This window comes from Anabas testudineus, chromosome 12, assembly GCF_900324465.2.
Source record: "Anabas testudineus chromosome 12, fAnaTes1.2, whole genome shotgun sequence".
Classification (NCBI taxonomy): domain Eukaryota; kingdom Metazoa; phylum Chordata; class Actinopteri; order Anabantiformes; family Anabantidae; genus Anabas; species Anabas testudineus.
The window spans coordinates 3503867-3524923 of record NC_046621.1 but is presented as its reverse complement, the minus strand read 5'-3'; the positions used below and the strand labels follow the sequence as shown (position 1 = coordinate 3524923).

Sequence of the window (21057 nt, the reverse complement as noted above, 5' to 3'; positions counted from 1 at the left end):
GCCATCTACTTCCACACTTTTCCACTTTTTTTATTTTAGAACTATAAATCCTATTCATATTAACTACAGTAGGTAAAAATCATTCCCATCAGAGGTAGTCCTTGAGATATTGTTTTTGTGCAGATTTGACAACCGAAACTGCTTCTTTACTGAAGCCCCATAGCTCTCTGTGAATAAGACAACCTTTCATTTGTTAGAGGAGGAAAGCAGCCTCTCTGCTGAAGTGTCCTTGTGCAAAATGGGGAGTTTTGCAGCTGCATGTCAATGGTTCTGTTAACAGGGTCACATTATAAGACAAAGTTCTCCTTGGGGAAGAATAATCACAAAACAGAACATGTATGAGAATAAAAACTCCATTGTCAAGTGTTTTAATCACTTGAAAAATCCACGGTTGACTGTCATTTGCAAATTTTAAATGTTTTAAATAAATGTATAACCTCTGTAAACTACAGAAGATTTAGTTGTTGATGTCAGTGTGATTGATATTTTATGAGAGTAGACAAAACTCTTGGTTATACTCATACAAATGTGCACGATAGCAGCCTCTGGTGTTGATCCTGGAGCTGTCTCTTGGTTGCTCTCGCAGCAGATTAATGTTAAAGATAATTAAACAGTTTTTTATCTGTATTACATAGAGAGAGAGCGGCAAACTACTAATGGTTGGCTAATGGTCTCTTGCACTGTTTTCTCAAGGTAGAGTTATAGTTTTGCCTCCTGTCCATGTCTTACTGCACATAGATGAAGTTCGAGGATTGTGCATCATTTGTTAATCTTGTTTTCCATTGTGAGATATTGTTTTCTTGCTCTCATATGATGTTTTAGTGACGTACCGGCTCTGTCTGTGGCACTGTTTTTTATTTGATGATGTCCTTACAATACCTACTGACAAAATGTTTGTTGTTCTTGTTCTCCAGCTGTTCATTCCTTCTGTGTTTGCCACTTCTGTCATTTGCTTTTGTTGAGCATCAACTGAAATCAGTCCACATTAAACACTAAGTGAAAGCATCATTACATGGAAATTAGATTACTGTGTCTTATATGCTATAAATAACCAGGATACAGTACATTTGGCATTTTGACTAATAGAACCTCATTAACAACCAGTGGTAAACAAGAGATTGTGCAACAATAATGAATGTGCAAACAGATGAACATGAATACATCAGCAAACAATTGTATATGTTATCAAATCCCACAGGAACAAACAGCACATTTTTAGAGGATGTGATGTAAACCAATGTCAACTTTTGATGGGCACGTCAACTTTAATAGGAAGCCTACAATAATTAATGTTCACAACTTGAAGCTACCGCTGAGAAGTGAGAGAGGAAGAGTTGTCTGAAGATGCAAACTGACGTGAGTTGTTGTTCACATCTATTTGTAGCTTGTGGATTCTAACTTTCTTATTCCTCACTTCAGCGTCGGATCATATCTGCTTTAAAATGTCACCCAGTGATGTTCATATGTTCCCATGTGATTATTCAGATATTTTCATTGAGTTTTAACAGGACAAATCAACAAACAGCTTGCACACACCCACCCATTGCACCAACACTAATCGGTTGCAGCCTACATCCATCCCACACATTCATATCATCACGTGTTTTGAAAACAGAGTAGAAATCATAGTAGGCTTCAGCAGTTCAAGTTTTGGGTGTTCTGCTGATCAAATACTGCCCACATACATGTGATAAACTCCTCATTCATACCTGATGCACGTATGATTTAGCCTCTTTCGACCAGAGTTCACCAGTTAGTGACCACAGACCTAAAGAAAGGCTGTTGGTTAGGACAGGATGCTCAAAAGCTTTGCATCCTGTTGCATGAGACTGAACATTACACAGTAAACTGAGTGAGAGTTTTGGCTTTTAGTGACAGAAAGTGGAAACAAGTGCACCGGATTTATACTGAAACACAATAAGAACCATGAGCAGCACAATAATTGATCCTAATTCTTTTAGGTTCCATCGCTGTGTCATTAAAAAAGTGAAGTTATCAAATTACAAGTGCTAATCTGGTAATGAATTGTTTCCCTGTGACAACATTGGACGAGCAAGCAGACTAAGCATCTGTGACACCTGACATCCTGCTACAAAGAGAAATGTGTGGATGCCAGCAGATTAAATCAGCTAAGCTTTCTAACACTGTTTGTGTGCTTTGCTGTTGAATCCCCACCTGGTGCAGAAATCAATACCTTTCAGAGTGAGCCGGGCATTATACTGGAAAACATTACTTTAGACAGTAGATTTGGGTTTTCTGATGCAGTCGTCATTCTTCATACAAGTCTGCTGCTTACATGTTGTTTCTATATGATCAGAATTCAGATCACTGGCTGTTTTATAAATGTACACTCTGAATGCACTTTAAGATTATCTACCATCAGTCCAATGATGTGTAGTCTGTCTACTTCCTGTACTAAACAAGTGTTGAGAGCAGATAACCCGCTTTATTGATGTCTTTTACCCTTCTTACACACTTGAAGCAGCATTTAGATTGGATCAAACTACGATTCAATGTTTAGTTAATTAACATTGTTTATCGTTGCCATGGTCACTCTGTGCTTTTTTTACTTTAAAGCTATGATAAACTACCAAAGAGTGCTCATCTAATAAATGTGAGAAATGTGCTTATGCTCTTCTTCACATTCATTATCAAGATGAAGTTTGATATTTAGCTTACAGTGTGGAAAAGCTTTAAATTAAGAACTTGAATCTGATCAGCTGCTGCACAACGTTTCCCTTAAAGTCACACTGTGTAACACATCGAGTATGTGGAGAGTCCACAGAATGACAAAGAGCTTGGTGCCAATCAGAAGGTCAAATCCTGTGCGTCACATAGTGATGCAAAAGTGCTGTCCTGTATCAACCTCATCAGAGGTGTCGGGCGGGGTGGGTCCACTCCAGCATTTGTGTAAAAGACCAGAGGTTGTCGAGCTACCAACTACTATACTGTCATCGTTTCTCCTTGGAAACTCCACCAGAGGAGAAACAGCATTTACAACTTGATTCAAAGTCAAGTACAGTTTTCATATGTTGTGTTCAGTAAGTTAATGATTCTGATTTATATTCGGGTTTGTCCGAGCAGCATGTTTAAATGATCAGACATGATGCTGTTCTCATCACCCACATGTTGCTGCAGGAAACTGAATCAGTGACTACAATCCTTTACGCTAAAGTTGCACTTGATGTGCAGACATGGGTGAAAAAATATAAAGGGCACCTGATGCATTCGAGTGCTCCAATAAGCCGAGAACAACATGTTGATGTCCACTCTTAGACATGCAGTGACCTTTAACTGTTTTATTCGTCTTTTTGCACCACACCACCAGCTCAGCTCTAGACTCATCATTGAAAACAACGATTAACCTCTGCTGGTCCATGAAAGCCACTACAGGGTTCCTACATGCAGCGTTGTAGAGACTGTAAAGACAAAACATTCAGCTTGATTTTAGATGTTTATGTCTGCGTGTGTCTGCTCACAGTCTTCCTTGCAGTTGAAATTACATGTAGCCCAGGGCTGCAATTTGCTGACTGCTATATTAATTTGGCCAGAACTGAACCGCCTCTGATTACAAAGTAGTCGAGTAGAGCTGGACTGCATTCGTAAGTGGTCGTATTGGTGCGTTCAAATAAAAACTAAACAAGCATCCAGATGCAATAGGGGGTGTTCACCTCTTCAGTCTGATGTCAATCAAAGTGTGGATTTGATGACATTATGACTTAATGTGAGAATAGGGATTTTCCTGCCAGTCACCAACAATCTATAGTAAAACCAGGCACACTTTTGATCTTGAGATGTAGGAAAATCCTAAATACATCAAGGAGAATTATTAATGAAGCATTACACATAGGCCTTTTTACAAGAGCACCACCAAAGCTTTGATGTGCTGTCTTGGAGATGAAATGCTGTTGCTAGAAGTCATTCATTGACATTTACCCTGTGGAACAATAAACACTTTCAGGTTAATGATGTCAGAATGTTATTTCTAAAGCACCAGTGAATAAATACATGATTAAATGTATGAGGTTTACTTTCATCACCAGTTTGTTTGCATGAAAATCCTGCATCTTTCAATTACCGTCAGCGTTTGACAGCTCTGCAGCCTTTCAGACAGTTAATGTAAACACTTGTATTAATGTTAAGCATTTGAAAAACATAGATATCTGAACTTTAGCAATTATGCTTTTGTCTGCTGTGTTTGAATGTATACAGGTTAATTTTCTGAGATGTTTGCATATGTGTCCGGTAGGAGCAGCATCATGTCTGCAAACCACTCTGTACTGCAGATGTAAAATAGATCAAGTTGTGGTTAGAAGAGTTCATTCAAATATTTTAGCCATTAGCTAGCTGCCCTGTCTTACTTTCCATTTCTTCTTCTTCTTCTTCTTCTTCTTTTCCTTCGCACTTCGATCCGCCACTATAGCATGGACCAGTCACCTCTCACTGTGGAGATTTGGGAAGTGTGCACATCAGCTCCTCTGTGAGCCTCTACGACCTGTGAATACACCCCTCTCTGTATAGACATTTATTTAGACTTTCTAGTAGCACAATGCCTCCCCTTTGCTAACATGGTTTTCTTTTAAATGATATGAAAATTTGTAATCTCTTCACAATCTGTATTAACGTCTATGACTAAAAATGCAAAACAGTAAAATTCATAGATTTAAAGTGTTTATATTGAAGCATGCAGAGACGATGCTGCATGAACAGGTCCTGTTACAGTCTCTCGCTGGTCTGATCTTGGTGCTGTTGATATTGAAGCAGTGTGAGTCAGAAACACTGTCTGACCATGACATTGGTGCACTGCTCTGGCTCCAGTCGGATGCTGAGCACATCAAGAGATATGTGTGTAAGGAATAATGAACCAAGAGGTGAAACCCACTGACACGTTGATAAAGGGAGAGGAGAAAAATGTTTTAGCTTGTCGCCTGCAGATTTTCATAGAATAACTCACCGTTGCTGTTTGTGAATTATTCTTTGCAATATTGAAAACTGATCCACTCTCAAAAACAGGTCTTTATTATTGTGATTTGGTGAGCTGTGATTGGTGGATATCCCATCAGTATAAGTCATTCCCTGCTGGTAATTAGTGTAGCGTGAGCTGCGGTCATGTCTCTCAAGGAAACTCTGTGCCCTTGGTCTTCTGTAGGCAGCAAGGGAAACCAGACATTAATCCCTAATTGATAGCAAAGGGAGACCGGGGCTTAGCACTTTTTCTGCTGACTGGAGCAGCCTGTACGCATCAACTCAGCGTCCTGCACCGTTTCAAACAAACGACCTCACCCTTATCAGGACAAAGAAACCTCTAATGATCAAATCAGGGGGATTTGTGATCACAAAACAAAACAGATCCTGGTTATTTATCAGCACTCTTTTACAGCAGGAGGCCAGTGGGGAAGCTGGAGAGTTACACTCTGTCTCACAGCACTGAAACAAAAGATGTCAGCGTCTTCACAAGATACTACTTCAATTAAACAAGCAGTACTGTTAAGTGTAAAGTGGATGAAGTGGTTTGTACACAGTGTGCTTGTCTGTCACTTGCTGATGTTGGTTGTTGGCTTGCACGGTTGTCCATGTGGCACTTCCACATCAACAGATGCTGCAGCAGCATCATTTGTGCTCTGATCATCGACTGTTTATCTGTTACTGGCAGTTTTCACAGAGAGAGGCTCTTCGGAGCGTTTTAATGAAAATGTGACATTTGGTGTCTGTGAAGAAGCTTAACGACGCGCTCTACTACACGTATACAGTAACGGCTTCACACATTGCTCAAGATGTTAAGTGGTGAAAAAACTTTAAGCAAGTGCCAAGATTTAGGCAGTCGTAAGAGCACTCATTTAGTGCCAGTCAGCCAAAGTCAATGGGACAGAGGAGGCAAGCTTAAGCAATAATGTTTTATTAACTGCATATTAATGGAGTTAATAAAGTTTGACTTCATCGATCATTGTTTCTAAGTTAGCTCACACATATCCTGTCATTTCTGTACTGTCATTTTATTAATTGACCTGCAACAAGCCCTCTCCCTTTCTATTTGAAGGATTATTTGAATATATCCACATTAATGAGTGTGTGACACTGAGAGGTCCTGTCCAACTGTACACAATAAACATGCATTAATAATTTTGAAGATTAAAGATCTTGTACATTGTGTTAACATACTGAGTCAAAGATTTTCAATAGCTCCAAAGTACCGTGCAATACTGCAAAAGTCTGCAAATGGTATTATCCTTTAAGTAACAAGCCTGTGAGAATGCATAATCCCTCCGAAATCAATGAGGCCATTGTTGATGCTTTCAGTACACACAGTAAACTGTGGCCTCTGTGTAACTCTACTGCACTGTAGTGTTCATACACATCAGAAATCTAACTGACATATTGTGAAGTTGATTTGTATCTGACTCTATTTATCAGACATTTGTTCCCAAAGGCCAGAATGAACTTCTGCACTTTATTTTTTATGTTCACTTACTCCTGCTGTTGTGGGATTTAAGTGAATATTTTTTTAAATTCAGATGCTCTCTTTAAACTCGATGCCCAGTTGTCTGTGATGCGATGTAACGGTTTCACACCTGCTCTGTGATCTCGTCCATCTGTTGGCTGTTTGTGAAGCTGTGAATCCAACAGAATAATGAACAGCTGGATTTTTTTTTACTGGAAACTTAGACCTTAATTTCCTCCTTCTTTATTTTAAACGTTAAACTCTTGATGTGATTTGTTTTTTTATCAATTAGTATGAAATAAACTAACATTCATATATCTGACATTTAACATTAAATAATATCTAAATTAATTTTCATCCATTAACATTATAGTGTATTATGCTCATACCTTAATTTCATTTCAGTTTTGTTTTTTGTTTTTTGGTTGAAATTATAATTCTTCTCTTTTCATTTACAGAAAGAGCTGAGTCTTCCTAGAAGAGGCAGTTTGTAAGTACAAAAGTTTAATATGAATACTGTAATAATATTTATTCTCCAGTTGTCAAACGGCTTATTAAACTCTTAATATAATAATATTTAACAGTTAATGTGAAGTAGTTAAGTTTGCTATCACAATATTGATGTTTTCCCAAGCACATAAAATAATCTAATTAAGAAACAGGTTAATGGATTAAATATTTACTTTTATTCAGACAAGGAAAACACAAGTGTCATGCTTCACATTGTTTATTTGCTTAATCACAAATGAAGTGACAAAATAGATTATGTCAGTATTCCCGGTCTCATATCAGTTTGAAGATTGTTTGAATTATTAGCAAATTTCTGTAAATTAAAACGTATTTGGGGTTTTACATATTCTGCAATAGCTCTGTCTCGTTTGGTAAATCGCTGGACTCTTTCAGTCAGTGTCGGTAAACATGTTGTAATGATGCACATTAGCTTCGCAATAAACCAAATAACATTTAGTTTGAGTTCATGTGCAGATCTCAAATGTTATCAGTCTGAATTTCAAAGCGTCACTGATGTAATATAAATGTTTTCCTCCTTGAGATGGGAAACAACATAAAGAAACACACTGTAAAGACATTTAAAACAGTTAAATTCACTGTTTATTACTTTGATAGTTAGTGTGTGCAGTGCTCTCCACATGGAAGTCTTCTTTTCCTTTGAGTAGATTCCTTTAATTACTGTTCACCACCTGTCGCGGGTTGTAGGTTCCTTCTCGAGCTGGTCCAGCGTTTTTGGCAGTCAGCAGCGATATGTGCAGTTAATATTATATCTACTATATCTTCTGATTCTTATTTTATCTCGATTCCCTGTGGATGGCCAACAGTGGCTCTCTGTGAAGCTTTAAACCCAGTAGTTATGAAAGTAATTTAAAGATTTCTCCTTTATCGAGGATGGAACATGTCTAGTTCACTTCCCACCTGTTTATTCTCTCGTTGTTTGAGATTCTGATATTTTACATTGACGAAACCTTGATGACCTTATTTTAATGTGCTTTCACTTTGGTGTCTCACTTATTTGTTCATTTATTTAATTAAATTAGCTTTTTTGAGGCTAAGTTGTGGTGATTGGAAACTTGAGCATGTGTATTTTGTTTGTATCTGTCTAACTACCGATAAATATGAGCTACTGTACATTTTCGTATGGTGGTTTAGATCGGATTAAAACATTGATGAATGTGCTTTGATTGCAGGTTGGACAGTAGAGTAATGTAAAGAGAGATTTCTGTTTAGCCTTTGAGATGTTGCTGTTGTGGGATGCAGCTTTTAAGCCATATGAAGGCAGAAAAGACTCCCTGGACACTGATGTTGTCTAATTTTGCTATATTTTATTTTGGACAATGATTTATTCTTGACACCTCGTTGCTCTCTCTGCTGCCTCACTTAGGGGACACCTACTACAATAAAGGTGAGCCATTACTAACAGGGTGCACTATTATATATTTAGAGCACCGGAGGCTCTAATGACCTTGGTAACTATAGTAATGGTGTTTGGAAATGCCAAAATTCATATGAATTGCATGTTATTTAAATAGCTAATGGACTTGGAAATAAGAAAAGTGAGCATTAGGAAATGTGTCTGACTGCTGTGTGACGTGTTTTCATACATGTGGGTGAGGTTGAATGTTGACACTGTTTAGTGATAGTGACGTGTAACGTGACGCTGCCACACTTCATCATCTGTATGCCCTCTAATCAAAGCTCAGAGAAGAAGGTTCAAACTGTGTTTCCATCTGTTTGACTCAGCGTTTGTCAAACGCAGAGCACTGAAGTCTCACATAGATTTTCCTGTGACAGGGAGCCATCTACTGAACATTTGATGTCATTAACATGCTGTCAACAATTAATTATCAAGGTTACCTTCTCCGCAAACTCTGTACTTCCACACGAGGGCCATTCGTTATTGTAATTCCCTTTTCGCAGCCACAACAGTGATGGATTGTACCTTTTTTAGATGATGTCATGTGTGAAGTTGTTGTCAACATGAGTCATTCTAGTTGAGTGATTACTGGAACATATTTATAGCTTGACCTTAATAGCTGGAAGTCTTGTGCCAGCTCCAATTAAATTACTGAAAATCAATCATTGGTGTGTGTTGGCAGCTCAAGACACACCTGTTGGATTTGTTGACCTTGTTTGATCTGACTCGTAGTTCTCGTGGTAATCAGCAGAATAACACAGCCTGTTGCAGCTTCGGCTCTAAGGTACCAAAGCTGCCCAACTACATCAGCTGCTTTGCCGTGCAACAGGATATTACAGAGGATGTGTTGACTGTAGGCTCGGTTACACAGTCTTTTTATGGTGATATTCAACTTAGCAGATGCTGTCAGCCATACTTTATGAATTTGATCTCTGCAGAAGTAGTTATTGTCAGGGGTTAGCCATTTACTGAGAATTTATAGCTGCACAACTCCCTGACTTTTTTTAAAGACACAGTATTTGCTCTGTTGCCAAGTATGAAATATATCCTCCGTCTGGCACACAAACTTATCAGCCAAGTCCTACTGTCGCTGCAAGGAAGGAAATCTCAATCCAAACTTTTCCCTTGTATGATCGCAGTTATGAAACGAGTAATTTGACACAGTTTGGTAGCAAATCCTTATCTGTCTTCATTACTTGTAGGTCTACTGGGAGTACCACATCCTCTCTATCCTGCTGAATGGATTAAGAAGAATTCAGTTAAAAAGGCACAGAGCTCAATTAAAAGATGCTAAATGATCCAAACGAGACAGCGCTTGATGCCCTATAGTGTTGCACTCTTGCATTTTACCTTTTGGAACTTTAAGGTTGCAGTAATCAAATGTTTTATATTCTTTAAAGGATCAAGTGAGTGCTCAGTGTGAATACTCAGTCATACTTAGAAATCCTCAGAGAGTTGGTGCCTCCAGTTTCCCCAGCACGCGGCTTCAAAACACTACGTCAAACACAACTTTAAAGAAGTGATAATGTTTCTCAATATATCAGCTTGATGAATTAATAAGCAGCTTGGGGTGTAACAGCTCGGAAAGTAAAACACAAACCTCCACTTCCACCTTAAGAAAGAAAGTCAGCAACACTTTAGAGCTGGTAACAGCATGTGCACTGCATGTGAGGTGTTCAAGGACTGTAGGTCATCTGTGTTTTGTAAGTGCAGTAGTTTCATTTTTACTACATTTTATTGTTTTGCAAATGTTGTCACATGATTATTTAGCTTTTTGTCCAAATCCAACCTCCAAACATACAAAACAAGACTAACAAGTCAATCGCCTCGTCATAACATACCTGTAGGTTTTTGCCCCAACAGACACATGATGTATGATTTATAGGGACACATTTTAAGTTCATGTGTCTGTTTAGAAAAAACACCAAATGTAATTGTGATAGAGACAGATTTTTCATCTTAACTCTACAGTAGTAGTAGTCTTTTCAGTATTTTTGCAGTATGAAGCGAACACTCTGAGGCTACAACCTGACCTGACCTGACTTCCTGTGCAGACAAAGAGGTTTTTAACTATGCAGGTGCTGGTCAGACATATACCTTGCGCTCCTCATGTCCTTTTTAAGGTCTTTTGCGAGTTTCTGCGTACCTGGTTTTCTAACTTTTGATTTTAGGAACTAACCAACCAACTTTTAGGTTGTTCCTGATATCAGCAGACAACACCTAAGCTAACTAACATCAGTAGTGGATAGAGATGGTTGGAGAACCAACGGGGTGGTGTGTACGTTAATCAAATGCTGAGACCTGGCACTTAAATGTGTAATTATAAGGACTGTAATCATACAGCATTCACACACCAGTAGTGGTAATGGTTAATTAATGATTGTTGGACGTATTGAAGAGGATTTTACATTTCAATGTTCAATTTTAAGTTTATTCCACTTAAAAACAAACGTTAACCTGGAAAACTCAATTTAACTGAATCTAGACAACTAGCGGAGGATAATGGACAGATGAACATTTGACCTGGTAGATCTGGAACGTCTGACTGTTTTAAGAGTTTTTGATTTGATTTGTGGTTAATGCAGCTCTTGGTGGCTCCTAATAAAGATTTTTTTGGCATACTGAAGGACTCAGTGAGACAGGAAACTGTTTTCTGCTCTCAAATCAGTCCAGGTTGAACAAAAGCATTAAACATGGAGAAGCTGCAGTGCAGAAACTACACGTCTGACAGCGTCACGTTTCAGAGTGTGCTGTCAAATGATCTGAAGAACAGACATTTTTGTTGTGCAGTGGTTTAGACATTTCATTTGGTTTTAAATCCCTGCAGGGAGTGGTGCATCATCATGTGTTTTATACTTTTTGACTTGATTTTCGACTCCACACTCACAACAAACTCACCCATTCCTCCTCAATTTAAGCACAAAACCCGCAATCCGTTGCATTTTTAGCTCCTCTTCTCTGTTTTTCCTTTTTGGGTTTTTAAGATGTCTGAATGACACTGACTGATGTGGACTGGCAGGTAGTGCTGCATTATGTTTTTTCCTTCTGCAGATGACATCATCCCTGTGGTGGTGGTGGTGACATCGCATCGTGCCGTACGTGCGGCGTGTTAGCATCTGTCAAGGTGACTGCGTGTAGATTCAGTTTAGTGCATTCGTTTCTGCTATGTAGCATGTCACCAGCTGGTGGAGGAGTTACGGGTGGGGGGGGGTACACAAATGTGCATGCGTTTCAGAAGGAGCAGGGGGCGTGTATTAGGGGAGGGAAGAAGGGCTATTGTCCTGCCTCCATGCCCTCCGCAGGCAACGGAGGATCTCATTTGACAGCTTCAAGGTGGAACGTGGAAAGACCAAAACAAGAACCATAGCCCCCTCTTTGTAAGCCCTCCCTTTTTGTGGGGGGAGAGAAACCAATCCGTCTCATCGCACTGTGGTGGCTGGGTTTGGCTCTTTGTCAGTGCGGGGGGGGGGGGGCAGCAGGCAGGCAGACAGGCAGGCAGCGTGAATGCATATCATGACCACAATAGAGCAAACGAGCACAGTTCAGCCATGAAAGCCCAGCGGGAGAGGCTGAGAATTCCAGGGCTGACGCTAGAGTGAGTATTTTCCTCCGTTATCCTACTGGGGAGGCTGCTCCTCTGCAGTGAGTGTGCAGCTTCATCTGTGTCTGTGTCATTTGTGTTGCTGTCTTTCACTGTTGCTTTAAGCTCTGTGCAGCGTTAGCATTAGCAGCAGCAGCAGCAGCATCTGCAGCAGGAAGTCTGAAGTCAGGTCCTTCACAGCCTGACAACAGCGGCTTACTTGTGTCGTGTGTCACTGTGAGCCTGTTTCATACATTTATGTTCTCATGCACGTGTGTGTGTGTGTTTGTGTGTGTGTGTGTGTGTGTGTGTGATAGACAAACAGATAATGTGTCACGCGAAGGAGTGCCGCAACTGCACAACATGCTTGGCTGGCGTCACACACACACACACACACACACACACGTTCATAACACACCTGTGATGACTGTTGGATGTAATCAATGAAGTGAAAAGCACTGAAACACTGACGCCTCTGTGTTTACATTGCAGGTTTCACCTTTTATTACAGCCACAGTCATTTGTTTGACATTTTTTATTTAGGTCAGCAAGGCATTTGTTATGGTTCCCTCCATGAGAGGCTTTAAAATGTGCAGCTGAGAGAATGGCTTCATTAAATTGGCTTTAAAAAACGTTATTCATCAGTGTGTTGGTATTCATTTCTAATAACTATTTATAATTACACAAACATTTACACCAGTCTTCAGTGAATCTTACTAATAAATTGTGTTTCTTATTAGTTCTGCTTAAAGAATAGCAAACATATCACTTCACTGTGTTCCCAACATTACTGGACATTGTAGTTTTTAACAAAAACACCTAAAGCAGAAGGGAATTGAGCTTTTAAAGGGACTAAGTGGATTAATATACATTTGGTGCCCTAGGAAGTGTTTACTGCAGCAGGATGTTGCATGAGAAATCTACTCAACCTGCTGTAAGACTGGCTCATTGGTATTTTGTTTGTGGTTTGTTTGATAATTTTCTGTAGCAGTAAATTTTTAGATGAATTATTGTGGAGTCACTGCAGTAAAAGTTGCCCACCTCTTCATGACCCACAGCTCTGCAGTGCTACTGCTGAATGTTCACATTGGTCTCCATGATGGCATCACCCGGGTACATTTCCCTTTGTAAAATTTGAATAGTTTCTAGTATTATTTTAAGCGTTCAGTGTTTGTCCTGTTTCATTTTAGTCAGATTTGAAATAATCTGTTTAGTTCAACCATTCTCAATGTCAAATAACCACAGAACCTGACAGATGCCTTGGGAGCCTGCTCTTCAAACATGATTTTGTTCATCTGACAGTGAACATTTACTCTCTAGCTTTCATGTTGCTGCTGTCTTCATCTAGGCATGAGTCAGGGCTTTGTGAGTGTGTGGGGAGGGCGGCGGGGTTTCTGTCCTGTGTGCGATAAAAGTCAACTATTCACTACACTCCATTTAACTTACAGCCTCACTCCCCGAAGCTTGAGCCCCACTCCCACTAGCCCGTGCAGTCCGTGCAGCCCACTGCACGCTTTTCATTTTTGGAGGTAAGCAAGAGCTCTTCAACCGCGGCTGTTTTGCTTTTGTTTTGAAAGGCTGCATGTTTGGGTCAATCCTGTGTTCATGCGTCACAAGACTGGAACTGTGCATTCAGTTTGCCCTCCTAAAATCATCTGACATTGAAAAGAGGACACGGTGCTTATATAATGTTGATGGTGTCACCCCCTTCCCCCATCTCGCTTCTCTCTGTTCTGAGGTTTATGCTTCTCTTTCATGTGCTAAGTAGGATTTGTGGCATTTGCAATACATCAAAGTGAGGAATGGTCTCAATCTGTCTGATTCCCGCTGGAGTGATTCATTTAAGAATCAAGAGTATTGAAAGCAGAGTTCCTCATTATTGGTTCCACATCCAACCTTATTTATATATATTTATATGAACTATTATAAAAAATCTGTTTGCTCTGCTGGTAGAGCTTCAGCTTATTTTATGAACATCAAGACGTTGATCCTCGTGTCACAGAAAGGATTATTTCTCTGAGGGTCATCGTGCATTGGTGATGTTTAAGATGGCACGTCATCTCCTCCAACGGCACCATGAAGCTCGGAATGTGTTTGTTTTTAGATGAGCTTCATTTAGGCTCACAAACAGGTTAGAAAGGTGAAAACCATTTTGATTTATTGTTGTTTAGTTGTTACTTAGTGGTTAACCACTCAAGCACTTGAGGTCTGCAGAAATGGCTGGAAAAAGGCAACCTGTGATGACATGACATGAACTCAAAGGAAACTAGCTGTAGTTAGAGGCTAACTTTCTCTTATAAAACTCTAATCCTGATATTTTATAAATTAACCTATTTTTTTCACATACCTTTAATTCTAAGAACCTCTTTGCAGACGCCTCTTGTGCTGTAACCGATGTCGATTTGGAGAATTACTTCAACCTAAAGGGAGAAATATTGGGACAAGACGCGTGTATATGTTTTACAGAAGAGATTGAGGCCATTCAGGCTCCTTCTCCTGACGCAGAAATGGTTGGAATGAAACTTATTTTTCAGCTCATTCAAAACACTCGGTTTTGAGAATATTCTGTATCAATGAATAGCGTGAAACACCCACCACTGTCACCTCTGCTCTCCTCTTGTTCTGCTCAGCTTTCATAGAGAGTCAAGTGGAGCAGGCATTTAAGTGAGTCAGCTCCATACAAGAATGTGGAGATGTTGTTTCATTGTTGAGTTTTCTTTACTTATTTATATTTTCAGTTTTTATTCAATCGTTCACTAAAACACAGAGTTTTCAGAGCTTTGTGTCATGGTTTATATAGGGACGATCAGGGCAAACAAAGACTGCTTTAGTTTTCAGAACAGTTTCAAGACACATTTTAAAATGAATCAATAATGTTATATTAACAATGCAATTACTTGTAAGTGAAAGGTGTTGCACGTAGACATGCTCAGATAGACTGGCCAAACAGTTACTTCAGGGTGCATCACCGTCTTTTATTTGTTTTCATGTTCTGGTCTGCAGTCTAACCTGCTGTGTTAGCAATACACATATAGTGGAGCAAGATATTCTTAAGAGCTGGTGGAGACCAAAACAGAGCTAAAGGAGAGTGCACAATCCCTGACACAGTGTCCAGTGTTAACTGGCGTCTGGATGTGAGCGCTGACCTTTCCCTGGATTTATGGACGACAACAGATCGGTGCTAAATAAACAAATGCATTTTATCCTCTCTGATTCATGACGGTAAAGTGGGCGTACAGCATTTTTTAAAAGCTATCTCAGTGTTAACATACTTGTCTTCAATGTTTATTTTCAAGATCTAACAGAAACATGTCATAAGTCAGTGACAGGACAGCAGCGGACATTTCTCTGCTGGTGATGTCAGCACTGCCGTTGACCTCCCTGTTCCTGCTGCTCTCTGCAAGTTTGACTTTAGAAACGATGGTTCAGGCGGTTTAATGTGGAACGCAGAAGCAGAGCAGAGCCATAATTAGAGCGAAGGCTGTCACACCGGCCTGTCGGGAGACGGACGGGTCCATTGTGAGGGAATGAACACACACACACACACACACACACACACACACACACACACACCCAGACAGACTTTATGATGACTGAAATGGCTTCTGATAACACTTTATTACAGAAGAGGTACATGTAAGTAGAGCCAGCATTGGTGTGCCAGTCATTGCAGTTTTCCTCCTTTGTCGATTTCGCTTTCTGTCTTTCGTCCTGAGCTTCTGAATCGCTTCCAGGCAGCATCCTGATGGTTCTCGGTCTGACTGTGCACTTCCTTAGTGAAACTCTCAGCCTGTCTTTGAACCACACATTTTGCTCTTGTGTTCTCTGCTCACTATTATTACTGGCCAAACAGAATATGGCAAGACACCTGGTCTTGGCCCAACGTAATGACCTACATAAGACAACAGAGCTTGTGCTATGCAGTTATATGTGGTCTGTTATATTGTACTCTGCCAAGTATGGTACATAAAAGTATATGAAGACGTGTCAACTTAATAAATATGTTCTGATGAAATAAGTGATACACACTGGAAACAGCTACTACTTTTAAAATCATACATTGTCACAGATGTAGAATCAACTACTCAGCTGTTGAAATGTAATAATTTGTTCTGTACTTTGTTTTATTTCTAATGTTGTTTAATATTTTCAATAATCATGAGTTGCAGCTCTACCAGATGCGATGTGACGTGTTAAGAGGCTGTTTTGAACTGTCTGAACATTTTTTTATTGATAAATTAAACCGATGATTTGTTATTTTATCAGCTGATTTTACTTTTTTACTGATAAACTTCCCTGACATATTTAAACAGCTGGTATTCTCTGAATAACTATGTAAAATTCAGAATTCATCACATGAAAATAAGCCAATATTCACATTAGAGAAGTTGAAACAAATGTATTTTTGTTATGTTTTATTTTAAAATGACTTTTTGTGGCAGAGAAACAGCTACAGAAACATTCAAACTAAATATTGAACCTTAGCAGATTCTATTGGTCGTTTAGTTGTTATCTCTCTTTTAGTTGCAGAGATGAAGTTGATGGCTGATTCAGTTATGACTTGAAGCTCAGCAGAGACGAGATGAATGTTTTTCTGGGGATTTTTGAAAGCGTATAGCGTGCGGCATCGATCATGTGTTTGCAGAAACGTCAGACTAACAGAGGTGCTCCCATCGCAGCTCTGTTAGCACCACGGCTAAGTGTCTTTGCTGCGTCGAATAGTCAGGAAAATAAGTAATCAATCCTTTGTCCTTAGGTTGGATTCTTTGTGAAAGGTTTGTCATGGTTTATCTGCTTTGGAATATGGTTGTGTACGTAGTCCTTACAGCTACTTCAGAGAATTTGTCCACATACTTTGTTCCCTGCTGGCGGCTGTTATGAGCCACTCATAAACTCACACATGAAGGGTTTGAAAGTCAAATTCATCACTGAACTGCTGAAAGACCACGCTCTGAGTACAGCTCTTCTTAATGAGTTACATTAGTCTGAAACTTTTCTGAAAGGTTAGATATATTATAATTACATCTAACTAATTTTACTCTAGAGCTGGATGAATTTCCAAACCTCCAGCCTGTTTCCTAGAATTACTTATCTGCTGATAGAGTAGATCAGAAAACATGAGCCAAGGATCAAAGGTGACGAAGTTAAGGTGAGGCTCCTATCAAATGAATGAGGACTCTGCATGCAGGGAACAGCTGAGGGAGGAATTAATGCAGGAACTGAAGAAATGCTTTCAAAAACACAGCATTTCCTTTTCATGGGTCTTGTTTAATTAAGTGACACGCTGGATGCATGGAGGGGTGCCAGTTTGTGCAAGCAGCAATTGCACAGCAGCATCTGCAGTACCCCTCTGTCTCACAAACCCCCCCCTTCACAGGATGTAAAGTGGTAGATGCCTGTTACATGATATGATGCATGTTGAGCGAGGAGAGCTGGGTGAGTGTTAGGGATACAGAACACAGTCGCAGTGAAACAGGAAAACAAAAAGTCAGCTGGTATTAGGTGTCATATCCCTGCAACAGTGGAGTCTGTCAACACCTGACCTGGATCACACACTCTGTGTGCCTTTCATTATCCTCACTGGATTACTTTTTTTTTATTTGGGGACGGGAGGACAGTGTGTCCTCTCTGCCACCGTGTTTATGCCGCAGCTGGCTGCAGATGTGCACGTGCAGAGGAAGTTTGGACCTAAGGAGAGCTCTGGTAGGAGTACTTGTCAGGACTGCTGTGCTGGTCGCATCCTGCCGAACCCTGAAATCCACCAGTTCTCCTCCCCAGGTCTTCAGAAGCCCCCTTTACAGCTCCCTCTTTGGCATGACTTGGACACAATGTCAGATCCTAGTCTGTGGACAGTACTGTCCAACTTTAACATGCCACATTTCTTCAGTGGAGCTCGTCTGCGCAGGTCCAAAAGGTAACTTTCAGAACAGTTCCTAGTATCAGCATGTTTTGTATTCTCTAAAATGGTATGTTGCTCTTACAGTCTTCTTAAATACTAAGTGAAAGGCTTCTTTTCCGACTAAACGGACGCCTTAACGTGCAATTTCTGGAGCAGCGAGTGGCAGCAGGCATGTTCTCCTTATATTTACAGTAGGTCAGCTGAGCTGTTATATGAGGCAATAAGAAAAAGTTGGGTGTTCCCTTCTTGCCTATTGTGTATTCTTTGCTTTGTGAGTCATATGGTAATTGAATATTTGTTGTTGAGGCAGTTTCACGTTCTTTACACAGGATGTATACTTTCTTTAATGCTATTCCTTTTAATTAATTGAAGGCAAGAGGAAATGCTGAGATAGTTTCCTTCTTTGTGGTTTTTCACTTAGACTTTATTTTCCACAACATGATGCTGCTGTTGCAGAATGCTGTGGTTGTTTTTTCAACTTTTTAATGACATTTCCAGTTTTGTAGGATCAGTTCTGAGTGTAGACCCTTTTTTTTTTTTTTGTATATGGTATTGGTGAAGCCCATAATACTGATATTTATTTTTAATCCCCATCCTGACCTATTTTATAGTGCAGAAGCGCTTAACATGAAATACTGGCTGTTGTGGACATCTTGCATTATTGCATGAATACAGTTTCACTTTGAAATCTGATTTAGAAGATGTTGAAATGGGAAAATCATGTAATCACAATAATATATTTTTTTCCACTCTTACATTTAAGATCATACCGTTTAGACATAAGTGCATAGTATTTTGTGTCCTAATCAAAACACTACAGCCTGCAGCCGTCTCCCAGAACCCAAAGTAAAAAAAAACTAAACAGTAAACTACTGCAAAAAATGTGTATTAACTCGAGAAATTGTAGATGTTCTAGAAACTGTGTGGTATGAGGACATTTTTGCTACTGTTAGCAGAGTTAAACAGCTGAGATCTCCAAAAAACAGGCAAAGTCAAACTTGACAGTGATGCTGCACAACGTTAGATGTAGGAACCAACAGTGGTTTAAATAAACACTGCTCTTCAGTGGCTTCAAAAATTAACTGCAGTGCTTTTTAGGCAAAGAGCAAGTTTTTAAAAACTATTAATAGAGCAGTATGTGTCATATGTCTGACTTTGAATTCGGGCTTGTCAGGGAGGAGCAGCAATTTATGTGGCATTGCGCTTTGTCAGCTCACCTGACAGCTCTGACAGGGGAACGCAACTTGCAGAATTAAAAAAATAAATAAATAAATTGAATCATTGCTTTTTGATGACTTGGGTCAGAAATCATGTGGATTCATAGTGTTGCAAATCAAATGGTTTTATCTATTTTTGTCTCTTCTGATACCTAAAATAAGTAAGCGAGGTGAAATTGAAGAAATAGGCTTTGACAGATTCAGATTACTTTGTACTAAAAGAGTTACAGTAATGTAGGTCAGCGCAGAATATTAAATAAACACAGCATTTAAAGTAAAATGAGCACTTTCCAATAGTATGAAGTGTCTCTAACTTCAATAAACTGCTATTATGGAGCATTTCAGTCCTGTTTGCAGAGATTTGATGTGTAGTATAATGGCTAAATGAGGTTGAGGGTTTTTGCATATAACAAGACTGTTAAACCTCATATGGATCGGGTCCAGGAGTCTCACACATCTGCAGTACAACATACATACAACACTGGCCTACTTTCTCACTATCATTTTCAGCCATGGCATCTTCAAAGCTTCACTGTAAATCTACATGATTTTCCCTTCACTCAGCTTTTCTGTCCAGAGTGGCTGTGACCTGCGTGCCATCACAACCTGTGGCAGTTCTGTTGTTGTTGTTTTAATGTCTGCATGAGTGGCACTCAGCCGCCTAATAGGAGTTATGATGGTATAAACACTGGATGGTGAAGCAACAAGAGGGTTGATTGGGCACCAGTGTGGCATTCTCTTGGCCTAATCCACTGTGAGAGGGTATAAATAGATCTCGTTAAATCTGATCCTCTTTGACTGAGCACCTGTGTACCACATATTATTCACTCCCTTCCCGACATGATAAATGATTCATGGCATGTGTCGACACTCCTGATTGCTGGGGTTAGCCCTAAAAACTGCTTGAGTAAACAAGGATGAATAGGATTTCAGTCGAACAGGGTTTCCCTCCTGATTTAGGGAGATTAATTTGGATTTGGTGCGACAATGGAGCAGAAAAAGGGCTGCAGGGAACTACCAGCACTGTGTGTTGTTTCACTGGTGTGCTGCCAGTCATTGTCTAAACAGGTGTTTCCTACCATATACTCACAGTTTGCAGGTGTACATTCAAATTTATAAATTGCACATGACTGGTTTTGCCTGTTGTTAAATTTTGTACCTTCTTGTAAGTTCTTGTGGCTACAAATGTGAGGTTCTCAACATCCTGCAGAGAAATGATCTTTCTCCTGACATTAGTCATCTCTGCTTGAAGATATTTTGCTTTGCAACCTTGAGAATCATCAAAAGTTTGCATCCTCTTATTTGTGGGTGTTGTGCTGAGCCGTAGTCGTTTATTCTTTGTTATCTACACATCATCATGTTTGACATTAGCATGTAGCTAATTGTTTAGGCAATGAGCAAGAACAAGGCTTATATCTTGTCCTCATTGATATTTCTGGTGTTGTTTAATGATGCATCAAATTCATGGGAAATATTCAGTTCGTAAACACTAACACGAGCTCAATAAAGAGTTCTTTGTGTGTCGTCTGGCCTTGATAACATTATGTCGAGTGTGTGTCAGTCTACTAAATCTACAGTGTGCAGTGATAACAGTAGTATTTGTTTTGTTACTAACAGTAATGAGACTGTTCTGTAACAAAACAGTCTTATAAACTATCAGGACTCTCAATATTTTATGTATTTTTGTTGCCTCACTCATCTTTTGCTGATGTGACCATGAAGCTGTCTGGGCTCTGCAGTGACGCCTGCAGCTGTGTTGCCTGCTCATGCACCTTGTTGCAGAAGCCCATGTCCATTTGATTATGTGCGATCAGTGAAACAACACACAGACTGTAGCAAGCTGCACCTTCTGTATGACTCACTAACTGACCGAGTCTCTGCAGCATAAATGGTGGCTCTGTAACTACAGCAAAGACTTGATCATGTGGCTGCACTGTTGTCATTTTATTCTTAATAAAAGTTCTTTGTAGCGCTCAGAGCTAGAGAAAGCATTGG

The 21057-nt window shown here is 39.7% G+C and overlaps 1 protein-coding gene across 1 annotated transcript in view; it reads left to right on the top strand.

The window, feature by feature from the left end:
* Positions 1-21057, top strand: part of mast4 (microtubule associated serine/threonine kinase family member 4) — a 72669-nt gene that overhangs the window by 27402 nt on the left and 24210 nt on the right. The window contains 1 exon segment of the mRNA XM_026353851.1: positions 6898-6929. Coding sequence (XP_026209636.1) covers positions 6898-6929 — 32 coding nt within the window.